Genomic DNA, 14,462 nt, shown 5'->3' on the forward strand with positions numbered 1-14,462 from the left:
TGTTATTTCCTATTAATAAGGAAAATGATGTGCTCTGTAGTGTGTGAGAGGTGTATGCTATAGATTCTTGAACAAATCTTTCAATGCAATTGTGAATTATTATTTTTTTTAGGAAAGGATGCAACTGGCTGCCATGCATTTTGCAATTCTGTTGATCCTGTATGGAATACAGAATTTTCACTCTGTTTGTACCAAAAAGGAAACATAAGCACACGAGCACTGACATATCAAGCTCAAAGTGCAGAAAATGGATTTCTCCGCCTTGTTAGTATTTTGTAATTATTTGTCCTGTCCCAGCTTGCTTTTTTGATTTGCCCTGAAGGATCTGCGGAAATGTGTGCTCACCACCCATCTTACACTATCACATAAATTCACAGCGAATTAACTAAGTGACTCAGTGGATAATATTAACTCACTTCAGTGATGCAAAAATCATATGATGCCTTAAACATTTGTTTAGAGTCCTTTGACAGCACTTACTGGAGTGTTTTCAAAATCTGATTTGTTTGACAGATGTAGCAACCTATTTTATACAGGTCATCTTACAAAATTTATAAGACAGAGTACATATTCTGACAAGTGGTAATGTTGTGCAGCGTTTCTATAGCAATAGGACACACTTGTAATGTATTACAACTAATGTGGTGAAGAGACATTATTCTAGATATTTGTGGTTGCATGCTAGAGAATATATTTGTTGTTGCGACAGGTCGAAATTGAGAAATAAGCATGTGATGGGACTGGTAACCCAGGATACCCATTAAAGCACTTTACAATGTATAAGAAACATTTCCAAGCAAAGCCTCGAGGTCAGATAGAATTAAATTAGTGTGGCAATTGAACATGAATCACAATAGTTAATCCCTCGGTGCATGCTGAAGCTGGCACCATTTGCTCTGATTTCCTCTGAAGCAAAAGCAGGTCGCTCTAGAGCAGAGGCTGGACTCAAGCACTACGTATCTGCCCACCACATCCATTTCTTGGCTTTGTTTCATCTCGTGGCTTTATCCAGCCCCCCAGCACAGCAAAGTGGGGCTGTGCTCACTTGTTCCTCCTCTCCTTCCCACTGCTCCTCAAAAGCAGGGTGGGAGCAACAGGAGGAGGCAGTTCTGCCTGCAAGCTTGGCCCTTACCTGCCGCAGGATTTAGATGCAGACGTGAGCAATTCTCAGTTGAAAGAAGTAAAAATCAAAGGAAGAGGGTGCAATTAGGACAGCAGAAAACGACAGGGAATCAGCAAGGGATATAGTGCTATATCCCTTAAATCCCTATAAATCAGCATATCTGCAGATCATTGTTTATCTTCCTGTTACAAAGCTGCTTAAATGCCCAAACTCTTCAACCTGGAAGTAGTAGCTATCATATATCTTTAATTTCCTATATCTCTTTATTGCAGAATTATTTCATAAATCCTTGCTTACAGATAAAGTGATTACTAACAGGCATAAATTTTGTTAGGGTCTCTAATAACTACACCAATAGCTCTGAAAAAGGGGCCTATGGAAAGAGTATCTAGGGCATTGCAGTACTGCACATAGGCACACTGAGGTAACTCACAGGGGAACACAGTTGTTGTAGTGAAAACTGCAAGCTTCTCCAGCAGAGCACTGCATCGCTTCTGAACAGAAAGGTCACCAACCTGTAGCAAACAGGCTTCCTTCCCACTGCTTTGGTGGAAAAAAAAAAAAAAAAAAAAAAGGAAAAGGGGTTTGCCCACTCATAACTTAGGAAGTGTAAGACTTGAAATTCTGAAGTAAATGAGAACTCTATCTTTTGCTAGGTTGTTTAAAATTGCTAGAGGTTAGCGAAGTCATTTTATAAATATTGTGCTATCTGTAATTTAGGACCATGTCAGCTGTTGTAGCTTAGGTTATTTGAAAGAAATGCAGAGTTATAAATTACCAAACCAACATCTTTTACTTCATTTTCAAACTGTCTGCAAGCTATTTCAGAGCTTATTCTGACTCTCACACACGCTTGCCAGGCAATCTAATGCAATTCTCTGCGAGTAATGGTTCATAACCAATTGTGCATCTTAAATGAAAATGGAAAGGTTGGCAAGCCATGTGTGTCCTGTGTGCAAGTGTTTGTGTCTGCATATGGGCTGTGAGATGAAGGGTGTCTCTAGGCCAGGCCCCAAAGTGGCAATAAGCAGGTGCCTAGGGTAGAGTGAAGCGCAGGGCAAATGTTTTTATTTCCCTGTAATATTTTCTGGTCCTCTGCCTGTGCTCAGTTCAAGAATTTCCTGAGCCAGATCAAGCCATAAACCTACCATAACAAATTCAAGTATTGACCTTATCTGGGTACGTGTATGGACTTATCTGGACAGATAGGTATTGGCATAAATATATTTTTTTAAACCAAAGTCAGTGCCTATAACTGATCAATACTTATGCTTAGCGTGGTGTTTAATTAATGGAAAACAACTTGCCTCTTTCTCCTTGTTTCCAAGGGATGGGTTGATTGGCAGACAAGGCACTTGCCTCATCGCAAGTATCTTTGGTGAAAAAATTAATTGTGTCAGTTGTGCTATTCTGAAAGTACTGGCAGAGGGACCTTTGATACACTCTAAATTTGTAGAACTGATTTCCTCATAGTAATAATAAAGCTATTGTAATTAGCAATTGGTTTCCAGCTTAACATTGACAATTTTTTTTACTGGGCTGTGCATAGATAATAGCAGAGATCCTGCAAGAAGAAAGCTTGTCTTTGAAGAGAAATACAAGAATGAAAATGCTGCTGGAAATGATACAGGCAGGACAAGAAGCTAGGGCACGGAGGAAAACCAAATTGGGTGACCTGGCAGATCCTTTCCCTTCCTGATCTTGGAAGAGATCTTATCTATCTCTTAGGCAGAACTGAGAGCAGTCCTTCTTCACCAAATAATTTAAATACTGAATAGTTTCTTTAAACTCACTTTTCATGCTGTTATGGCAGATAAACTGAAAGGCAAATTCCAGCTTCAAAAAGAACGCCTTAAAAAGAATGATTGCTTTTGCTACGTATCTACCCAGCACTTGGTGTGAAAACTGTATTTCTAAACACATGGTTTATAATTCAAGTATATTTTAATGTTTTGTGTTTATACTGCTGAGTTGTTCGTTTTCTCTAATATCATCTGACATGGGTCTCAGGCTGAAGTTTGCTGCCTGTTGCAGGAGAGATGGAAATTTTATACTTCTGGCATTTTGCTTTGTGTATGGCAGCACAATAGAGCACAGCCATGTGTCCTCCATATTACCTGCTTTTTATATCAAATTTGTCATAGAAATTTCCCAAACCAGTGCTGTAAGTTGGGTTGGAGTCCAATCTAGATTACTTAAGTAATTCCCTGTGTAGAGAAGCAAACTTTGTTGTTGTTGTTATTGCTCTTTTTTTTGGAAACTGAGTAGAGCTGTATACTGATACAGAAATTTACACATTTGGAAATAAATGTGGGCCCAGGTAGCCACCTGGGCAGGCTTGGGATAGGGACAGGCGTGCCCCTGTGCTCTCTGGGCCAGCTGCCGCTCCAGAGGGTGCACAGGGCCCCAGTGCTTTGGTGCCTCCCTGTTGGGCTTTGTGTGCCTGGGTTGAAATGTTTGCCATATCTGTGGTCAGAGAGCAATGGGGTTATAGAGTATTCTTTGCCTTTTTCCTTAGTGTGGGGCATAATTCATTGAGAGAGACTTTGAGGCTTTTCACACAACCTATTCCTTGCTGCAGCGAGGATTACAGAGGCGCATTAGTGCTCTTAATTTCTCCCGTGTTCTCTTTTGTGACATTAAATAGTTTAACTTTGTGCCTTTTGCCTCTGGTACAACAGAACTTGTTAAAGGCTGTTGGCAAAACTTGTGTGGGTTTTGGCTGCGTACCACTGGAATAGACGTTATGTGGAGTCCTCTGGGCCAAGCCCTTACTATGAGGTTTTATGCACCAGAGGGAGGCTTGTGTCTATAACCCAGCAGGTCCTTTCCAGTCTTCAGTCCCCAAAATGGAAGCACAGAGCTCACGTAGCTTTAGTCTGAAATTCATATTCTCTCGGCAAGCAGTGTAGTCCCAGCACCATCTGCGAACTTGCTCGCTGGAGCAGAAGCAGGGCCTGCAGGGTGCAGGCCACCATCACCTCTGCCGCCGGCCTTCCTGCAGACCCTGGGTTCACCGTGAGGCATGGCCAGCACAAAGCACGTCACGTATGAGGTAAATGAGGCTATGCTGAGCAGGCTGCTGCAGCTAGCAGAAAGCTAACTGAGCTGTCTGCAATAGCATTTCGGTCTCAGGCATGCCCACGGGTCAGGGCTTCGTGCACGGAGGCCTCGGTGAACTCTGCTGTCAGCAGGTGAGTCGGTGCTCGGGGCATCCATCCAGCTCAGCAGGTGAGATGGGCAGGCAGGGGGAATGGTTCGCTTCACCTATCTTCTCCGTTGTAACTAGCAACTGCAAACCGGTAATTAATGCTATCCAAAAGTCCCGAGAAACACAATTTTATCATAGCTCACTGCAGTAATCCAAACGCTGTTGACGTGCTATTAGCCCCGTGACAAACCTCGCCCTTAAGCTGTGGTGAAATCAGTTTGACACAGGTCACAACATTAATGAAACGTATGACTGACGGGCACGCTTCTCCAGTGACCGTGCAGGCCATCCCTCTGCACTGAGACACAATCAAGGTCACGTCGCTTTGGATGTTTTTGCATCATTGCTTTCTCAGCTGGTCAATAGTTTGACTCCAAAATCTATTGACTGGCAGCTTACTGGGCGAGAGGGGTAACTGCATAGCCTAAAGAAGAAGAGAGCACTTGTTGGGGTGTTGTCGTGCTGTGGGTACGTTCAGAGCACGTGCTCTTCTTGGGCGTTTAGTCGTAGTGGTTAGCGTTGTATATTTCTTTCACTTTGCAGCTGTGTAGTCAGAAATGGTGAAAGAAGTGAATTTTAAAAAGTATGAATTAAGATAAAAATAATTCAGGTGTTCTGAGGGTTGGAAGAATTCTTAAGATATACTTTTGAGGACACATTAGATAGTATCATAGTATTTTCTTCTACTACTATGTCTACGTTTTTGTACTACCTACTGAACTAAGATTCAGCAAAGGGTGACTAATGCAATAAGAATATTGTAATGAGGATTAATTAATACTTTGCAATTTAAATCAGAGACAAATATGAAGTAGATCAGAAAAAAATCTTGGAAAAATCTACTACAAATGGGGTTGCTTTGTCTGCTATGGCTCACAGTGCTATTAATCACACAGTACTCCAAAGCACATATTATGTGAATCTGCACATTTTCCCTGACTCTGCACTTACTAATTTTCCAAACTTGCTTCATTAACAGTAGCTTTTTGTACTTGGTATTCTGTTGTGAAATAGGCATGCATAAAAGGGAAGAAGAGAATTATTTTTGGCTCTTTGCTACTACCTGCCATTTGTCATAGCAGATTGCCACTCAAGATCTCTGGAGTGCAGACATACCCCTCTGTCATGAATCCTGTGGGAACAGCATGAAAATCTCTCAGCCTGGAAGGGACCTTGGGAGGCCTCAGGGCAGGGTTGGTGCTGAGTTGAGACCACGTGCTAGACCTCGTGCAGTCAATCAGTATCATTCATACATGGGGGTAAAGCCCGACACAGTATTCCAGATGCAGTTTAGAGGAGAATGGTATTTGCAGTGGTCAGCAACTTTTTGGTCCTCAGAGAGGATTTACAGGGTCCTTCTCATGAGAGCCACACAGCTCAGCATTTGTTTCTTTGCCTGTTAATCTTCCATTTAAAATTCTTCCACCTCCTTATCAAAAATCTGCATTTTGGTTGGTTAATGTGTATGCATTTTGTTGTTTTCACTAATTTGGAGCATCGCAGGGCCCTTGGTCTTGGCTCTGCTAAATAAGAAAGTTGTCAGATTGTTCCTAGAAGTCTCAAAGAACAAATCTTTCAAAATATTACCTAACCAGGGGGGAATTGTGTTCTGGAAATCTTTCAAGAAGACATCAGGGTTGTACTGGGTGAGTTGCTCAGAATAAGCATTCAGTGTTATATTGCAGCTCTGTGGTGTAACACAGAAGTCCTGGGACTTATACGTGGGAATTTCTATGCTATACTAGTGCAGAGGTGTTTTCTGCTACTCTAAACAAGCATCAGTTCTCATCTCCAGTTATGGCAATTGTACCTTAAGAAGTCACGGAAAAATGTGTCTGATTCAGAAATGAGGCACACAAGTTACCCAGACCTGATGCCCTTACGCTCTGTTCCCTGCAGTGTCAAATGCCATGTGCATAAACCTTGAGGGAAGGTCCATGCTTCTAGTAAGTAGTTACCACAACCTTCCAGCGTTATACTCAGCAATAACAAATTTCTACTATATGAGATTTTATACTTCCACACAGAGTAAATACTACACATGGAAGAGTTGGACTGAGTTTTAAAGTAGGTGTTAATTTGCCTTTTCTGTAATTGGCTGGCACTTAAATATTAATATTGATAATGTTCTTGCAGTTGTCATGAAACAACTCAAGACCCAAGAAACTGTCTTTGTTATGACTTTGTACTGTTAGGAAAGAATAATAAGAAAACGTGATGGATATAAAATAAAATTATAATTTGATAAAATGAGAAAGATATCCTGTAGCACCACACTTTCTTTAAGCAGTAAACTGCTGGTGAGCCATTTCACATGGTGAATACAGGCAAAGCAGAAGATGGAGTTGCTGATTTGATACATCTGCCTTTAGGTCTTCTTGCATTGAACTATAGGGCTACTTGTGTCTGTTCACATATACAAACGTGTATGTTGAGTATGCGTATGGAAAAGCACCATACTGGTGAGTCATTAAATACTGGTTTCGTTAATTTTTAATTTTTAAGTTGTTTTCCTTGAGTTTTGTTTGAATTTTCTGGTTTTTGTTTCCATACCCTGCAGAATAATTAAGAGTTGTTAGGGGATGGCTTGCCATGAACAAGCAGTACTCAAATGCAAGAAATCAACATTAAACAGCAATGAGGAATGTGAAGAATGTCAGCCTCCTGATAAACCTGTTTTTTTTTTTTTTTTGTCTGTTATTTTATATAAATGTGTGTGAAATGAGCACTGATAATGGAAGTGCAGGCTTATCTGTACCGTCCTCTAGCGTGGAAAGCGGAAAGAAGGTCACAGATGTACTTGTGAGATAGGGCTTGTGAAACGACACGTTGTGGCTTCGGATGTGCCCAGCACAGCCCTGCGAGGTGGGAAGCGCTGCGTACCAGGGCGTGCTGCCTGCAGGGTCTGCACGTAGGTGTTGGAAATGAAGGTGGGTTCCCGTAATGAGGATTGCTTCTGCCCAACATTTCCAGTGAGGCTGTGGCTGGAACAAAACGCAAGCACTGCCACTGCTGAAGCCCTCAGCATCTCGAGTGCTGTGGCTTTAGGAGATGTCTAAAGTGTCTTTGTGCATTTCTGTTAGTTTGCAGCTGGTTCTTGCACATAGCAGTAGTGTTCGTGGCACTAAGCCACACATTTAGGCTTCTGTAGACCCTCTAATGGGAGAGTGACCATCGCTGTTGTTGATCTACAACCAGGATTCTGTGCATTAAAATTTATTTTGTGTTTCTGGTTGTAAACACACAAAGAAAGTAGCCTGACCTACAGGCTTGGTGTGCAACTGTGGGAAAGTATCTGCTCTGTTTTATTAAAGTATTTTCAGAAAATTTGATGTTGAAATGTGGTGAAATCTAATTAATCGGTAAAGCCTATTTGTGAACCTGCATTGAAGAGCTTTTGCTGTTTCTACTAAAAGTACTGCTTAATTATGTTACACATCCTGTATGAAAAAAAAGAAAATTAAACCTAATTTAAACTTAATGAAATGGAAATAGCAAAGCTATTGGATTACAGCAGATAAATATTTTGAGCGATTCCGAACAGCAGAATGTTAGAATAAGCTACACCATAGCCCCCTACACACACAAATAAAGTAATATTAGTTTAAAGGTACTCCCAAATTATTGCATCTGTGCATGCACAGGCTGCTAAGAGTTTTGCTTAAAGCAGGGCACAAAGTTATTGCGGCTGCACCCGAGGGAGTCGTGTCGGTAGGTGCTGCGTGGCCAGCCCTCGTGCATCAGCTGCCTGCTCTGCAAGAGGAAAGCACGAACCTTTTGTGAGTAGCTCTCAGCTGGCGGTAAAGGAGGAGTTGTTCCCTGAGCTAACTCGTTCCTGAGCTGTGCAGCTGCAGGTGGTGGGGGTAGGTTTTGGATACTGCTCACCTGACGGGTGTTTTTTGGTGTCATTTCATATCCAGTAGGTTTAAACAATAGATGTAGAAGCTTTAAATTCCTCTTGCAAAACCCTTAAAATAATACTTACAGCTTAGAAAGGAATGTTTTTTTGATGGAGAAGTTGTAACTCGGTCCCACAGGCTTGTCAAAGAGCCTGTTGGGGCCATCGGGAGAAAGGTGACCATATTAAAAAAAAAAAAAAAAAAAAAAAAAAGTGCCCGGTGAGTTCCCTGTCCACTATCAGAAAAAAACACGCTCCCTTTCCTGGATGTCGTCCTAGAAAAATATTTTCCCAGCAAAAGAAAAAGGAGCGTTTCTTTTCACAGTGAAAGAGAAGAAAATTAAAAAATTCTTCAGCCTGAGCTTGGCAGAGAGTGCCATTGTCTAGCCGTGCCACCCCGCCTCGTTGCCACAGTGGTAGCTCTGAGGGAGCCCGGTGCTGCCAGGTATTGTGAAACAGGTCCTGGCATCGTGGCAGTGATTAAAGAAGAGATGAAATCGGCAGCTTTGGGGGCTCTCGCTTTGCTTGTGATTCATTTCCTGAAATATGGGAGCGATTGCACTTGGCCTGCTTTGGTCCGGGCTGTTTGTGCCATGGCAGCGTGTGAAGCTATTTTAGGAGCTTTTCTGCTCACTGAAGAATCTGGGAAATTTGTTTGTTCATCACGTGGATCTAAAATGTGCAAGCTGAAGATTACCAGGATAAAAGAATACCAGCATAAGATTAGTTCAGTTAAAACGAGGAGAGCCTTCAGAAATAAATGGCCGTAGTCCCACTTGCACAGGATCTTTGGACAGATTATCACCTAGTCCTCATTAATACTCATGTGCTGCTTGTTTTTTTTTTTTCCCCAGAATTTGTTGAACTGTGCAGAGAGTAAAAGTTGCAGTTTTCTGCATTACTCATCAATCCCCATGCAAGTCGAACAGCACTCAGAAATTAAGAAATCGTTTCCAAAAGAAGTGAATTAGGTTTGAATCTGATGAATCGTGAACTGAGTGAGGTTGTTGTGTCCTGCATCTCCCTGATGTTTTCACATCAGGGATAGAAGGCACTGTAATAATTAAAGGTGCTGTAGTTTTACACAGAGATTTATTCAAAGAAGTGAGCCCGGTCGCAGAGGAGGAATCTGTATTCCTGCATTTAGCCGTGTTTTTTTTCTGCCCTGTTGCCATGGAGAAGCATATAAATATTTGTATCACAAACTAATTTTACTTCTCTTATAGGTAGCATGGAAATGCAGATAAAAATGGTAAAGAACAGTAATTGCAGGTGGTTTTATCATGCAGAGCAGTGTTTTGGAATGGGTTCGAGCACGGACCCGCAGCAAGCGAAAGTTAGAAGGTGATGTGTTGAAATCTGACATCTGTATGCTTTGGGGTAGAAATTGAGTGAAAGCATCCATTGTATTTGCATTTTCCCCCCTTTTTCCAATTTTTTGGATAGTGTTATTAGGTGTTTGTCTTTCTGCTAGCCTGTTTACTAAGCCATTCATATAAAATCAAATACAAGAATGAAAGAAAGAACTTTATTTCTGAAGCGTGTGTCCCTAGCACCAGTGGGTGAAGGACACCGCTGCTCAGGAGAGAGAAGCTGCATAAAATCATTTACCCATACGATCACTGCACGTTTTTGTGTGTTTTTTCATTCCTGCCTGCCACAGCTCCTAGAAGAAGGCCGTGGTCTTGGACACCAGCCTAGGGACTCTGGATTGCAGCAGTGCTGTGCTTCTCCTTGTCTTCGCTCCTCACCTTGTCCTTGGGGTCGGTCCCTGTCTGGTCTCCTCCCTTTGACTTTATCTGACTATTGCCTCAGTCTTTCCCTTGGGGGAATTAAAGCCTCTGCAACTATTTCTTAGCATACCAGGTGGTTTCCAGCCTTCCAGCCATTGAAAGACCTTTAGCTGATAACCAGTGACGTCTGAGTGCCTTCTCTGGCAGGGTTTCAGCTCAGCTCTTCTTGCCGCTGCAAATCCTGCGTTGTGAAACCTCCTCCTTAACACGAAGCTTCAAAGAGCACCTTTGGTTTCTCTGCTCGGCAGTTATTTTCGATACCTGGAACTGTTACTCTGGCTTCTCGTACAAATCTCTCTGGTGACGTCCCAAGATAATGAAAACAAAACCAGTTAACAACAGGGCTGGAAACAACGCGTATCACCTGAGCAGTCCTCTACCCCTTTACTTGTACCACAGGATGTTTTCAGGCAATTCAGCAGCAAAAAGCTGGACAATACAGAAAAAACGAACAGCACTTAGAGCTGAACGTTCTTGCAGTGGGAAATTGGAGGCAGTGTTGTGTCAGTAGTTCATTGACCTTTTAAGATCCCTTAGGAAGTTAAATATTTAAGGCTAAATGACTACTATGATTGTTGTAAAAAAAAAAAAAAAAAAAAAAAAAAACTATTTCTACAATATTCAAGATTTCACAGTGAACTAACATTTTACATCGGTAAGAAATGTACCTTACAAATGTGCACACCGCGTGGCCAGTAGATAGATTAGCCCACTGACGAAAGAATATCTGCTGTAACAAGGAATAATTAACATATTTTTAATTCCTTTTGTGTCTGAGATTGTCATCGCAGCCCTTCATTGCCATGAGCGCTTTGCTCATCTGAAGTCATCTTAAGGAACTATCCTGTATTAAAACAATCAAAATAAAAAAATAACTGACAAAATAAAATAAAATCTGTGATTCCAGGGTAAGTTTTTGTAATTCCAGCTTGGTAGATTTCTTCCTAGAAGTAGGATATCAGTGGTCTGCTAGTCTACCTGTGCCTGGTGCCGTTGTTGCGGTAGCAGCCAGCGCTGCATACAGCGAGGGGATGCGATCATCGGCTACCCTGTGCGCAGGCATAACCGGGACAGGACTCAGGGGGCTGCAGAGCAGAGGTGGCAGTGCCAGCTTGTAGAGTTTCATGAGCATGGTTATTGCCTAGACTGGCAGAGAAGGGTTTCAGTACAACAGTAATGTCCCCTGGCTTTTCATTCTGCTGTTCTTAAAGCAATTCCCCCTGGCCAGGAGGAGAAGTTTTTTTCTGTATCTGTTGGGCTCATTAGTTTCAGCGTGAGGAGTTGTTATTCATCACGAAAAGAATTAATTAACACACAAATTGCATTATCATTTGCTGAATTTTTTGATGGGAAAAGCAATGCCTTTGTTAAAACTATTGTTTATCAAAGTCACGTGTGACAGACTCACGTTTTTATTTTTAGTTACCAAAGCTCAAATTATTTTTTTTTGTATAGCTTCATTATCTGGTTGTCTTCAGAACTGTCCTGCTTTCAAATTCCGCCGTTTCGTTTAATTCATCCTGCTACCACTCCATTTAATGTGCTTTTTTTTTTTTTTTTTCTTTCTTACTTCTCTCACAGCAAATGAAACTTGCGGCTGAGTCACTGAAGGAGTAAACACGAAGAAACGAAGATGACTGCAGCAGTCACATGGACGTGTGGGCACGTCGCGAGCATTTGTTTGTGATGATCACAGTGTGCACTCTACCATATATTCAGTAGGTGGCACCTGCTTGTGTGATACGTGGTAAATATTCGCTGCTTGATGCTGTAAAAAAAAAAAAAAAGGTAATTTATCCTATTCTCCTTGTTCCTTACGTACAAGGGTTTGTGAAGCTAACACTAAATAAAGCACTCCAGCTTATGCAAGGTCTGGCTGAAATCTGCCAGACTCACCATACTTGAAGTGATTGAAAACAGATCTGGTGAATAAGCATCCAAAAGCGAACTAGAGTTTTCAACTGTAACTTTGTAAAAGAAAACAGAAGTATAAAGGTAGGCTGGTGCTGTCCCTTGGGCTTACTGCCCCTTTCCTTCCTTTGTTATGATAGCTAAACCTCTCCTTTTTTCAAAGACTGCTTATTAGCTATTTTTTGCACATAGCAAATTAATTTAAATGTTTTATACACTACATAATGAAATACACGATTATTCCTTATAGGACCTGAGAAATATTAGAACATAAATATGATAAGGTATGCTTTATACAGTCCTGCGTGCTCGTTACCTAAGTAAACCTGACTTAAAGTCTTCTCAAAAGCTGGGTAAAAAGCATTCAGTGGGATACAGATTGCTGATCAGTGATTTATGAAGATGAAGTGGCAGATAATTGTATATTTATTTATTAATTTACGTTAGCTTTTGGTGTCACTTGAACTATGGCATTGTATTAATGGGTCTTCTGGTTAAATGAACTAACAGAGAAATTAAACTTGATACACTAGTACTCATATATGTAGCGAATAGCTCTTTTTTTTCCCTTGTGTTCCACAAAAAAAGGTAATTTTCCTAATATTTCATTGTTTTCTGGCAGTAATAGGACCAAAATCCCCCCAGCCTCGGACAGTTTATGTTCTCCAGCTGTGACCTTCATCTGTGGTAGATATAACTTAACTTTATATGATACTTGCTGGAATGGTGTGTGGAAAAATCTGTCACTTCAATTAAGGTATTTGCCTGCTTGGCACATTTCAGATTTCTGCCACAGGGCCCCCACAGAAGAACAATACAACTAAGCCAAAATAATGTATTTTGTCTGGAGTTTGAAATTAGCATTTATCAAAATCTGCAAGTGTGACCCAGTAAGAAATGGCTCGATTCCCTTGGGAAGAGGAGCAGAAACGTGCTACAGCTGCTGTCTCCCTGTACTTGCTTCTCCTACCATGCAGCCCCCACGCTGCTGCTATTTCGGAGCGAGCTCTGGGGCTGCTGCTCTTTCACAGCCTGTGCCTGAAGCTGTAGCAGGGCTGTGGCAGCACATAGGGAAGCTCTGCCCCGGGCAGCCAGCAGGGATCTCTGAGGGGTGCACAGCTCCCCATAGCACTGTAGAGATCCCCAAAAAGATGTATTTTGAGGAGGGGATGAGCATATTCTCTGGGAAAACTCCCTGGCTTTGCAGTTTGTTGCCCACTTTAATCTCAAGTAGCTCACATTTGTTAAAGTTATACTCTCGCTGCCTAGTCGGTGTGTTTGAGCATGTTCAGGAGAAGAATCTGTGGGATGGGTTCCTGCTGGAATATATCCTGGTGGGTTTGTGGCAGCTGTTTTGAGGGGATTCTGCTAGGACTGCATAATTTCTGTTAATTTGTGCTGGTTTAGGAGTGTGAAGTGGGCACGTTTTTGCTGGTAGCGACTGTATCAGGTATCTGGAACAACTTTCCAAGATGGGTTGGAAAAGGAATCAAGTCCTGTCTCAACTGTAATCACGTGGAAAAAAAAAAAAAAAAGTAATGACTTGTGCAAACTGACCTCGTGGCTGTCTGTGTGGCCGGTTCATTCTTCCCGTTTCCTGCAGACTCGTAGGAAAATCTGCAGTAAGGTTTAGTACCTGGTGATGTAAGAGACACTGAGCTGTTGCCCTTGCCTTGGGGAAATCCCTTCACTTCAGCTTAGTTTCTGTACCTACAAATGGAGATAATGGTGTGCCTCAGGTGGATCCTGCACCTAAAGCTAGGAAGTGTGGAGGAATTATGACCTTCCATAGTTTGCAGCGTAGTTCTCCTGTTTTAGCATCACAGCTACTCTACAAACATGGTAGAGCATTTCTGTCTTAAAGAGCAAACACTTAAGTTTGAGTAATATTACCTGTATAATGCAAAGTTATCTTTTGGCACCAAGCTGAAATTTAGCTCCTCTTTTTCTGCCCGATGCATTTTGTCCTTTTACTGGGGCTGTGCTGTGTTTCAGCCTGTTCAATAGATTTTTTTTTTTTTTTTTTTCCCATTCACGATGCCATGTTTTCATTTCTCATGTGAAAGGAAAAATGTTTCTGTCTGCGCTTCTGACTGTGTCTGTGTTATTTTCCTTCTCTGTGCTGGAGATGCATTTGTAAAAAAAAAAAAAAAAAAAAAAAAAAAAGTGGAGAAAATGGTAGGGATGAAAATTGCTGACAAAAATCTGCTGTCAAATGAAAATATGGGGAAAGAATAAATAAGATATTCACCAGTGACTGCCGTTTGCAAGCTGTGTAATCTGTTTCTCTGTCCCTAGTCTGGGTAGCTGCGTGTCCAAGGCAGGGGAAAAGGGGAATGCGCGCTGAGGTTCCTCACTTGCAGGCCTTGAAGACCTCCTTGCAGGCCTCCTGACTCGGAGAACGTCTCTCTCTGCGCCCCGCTGCTTGATATAAAACACGTCTGTCAGCAGAGGCGTGATGAGGGTGATCCCAGGCAGGGTGCGAGGCCTGTCAGCCCTTCCTCTGAGCTCCCAGGTCTTCAGCTG

General features: G+C 41.9%; 1 protein-coding gene across 8 annotated transcripts in view; it reads left to right on the forward strand.

Moving 5' to 3' along the window:
- ANO10 (anoctamin 10) overlaps positions 1–14,462 on the forward strand; it is a 123,256-nt gene that overhangs the window by 104,871 nt on the left and 3,923 nt on the right. For 4 of the 8 annotated variants that reach the window (XR_014690484.1, XR_014690485.1, XR_014690486.1 and 1 more), the window contains exon 13: positions 11,607–11,743. Coding sequence is in view for 1 of the 8 variants with exons in the window: in XM_084511685.1 (XP_084367811.1) it covers positions 11,607–11,642 (36 nt within the window). In the remaining 7 variants the exon portion in view is untranslated. Of the gene's footprint in view, positions 1–11,606; positions 13,493–14,462 lie in introns of those variants that run through there. The other 4 variants (XR_014690488.1, XR_014690489.1, XR_014690490.1 and 1 more) reach the window with 4 other exon arrangements.

Source organism: Aythya ferina (genome assembly GCF_964211825.1).
Source record: "Aythya ferina genome assembly, chromosome: 2".
Classification (NCBI taxonomy): domain Eukaryota; kingdom Metazoa; phylum Chordata; class Aves; order Anseriformes; family Anatidae; genus Aythya; species Aythya ferina.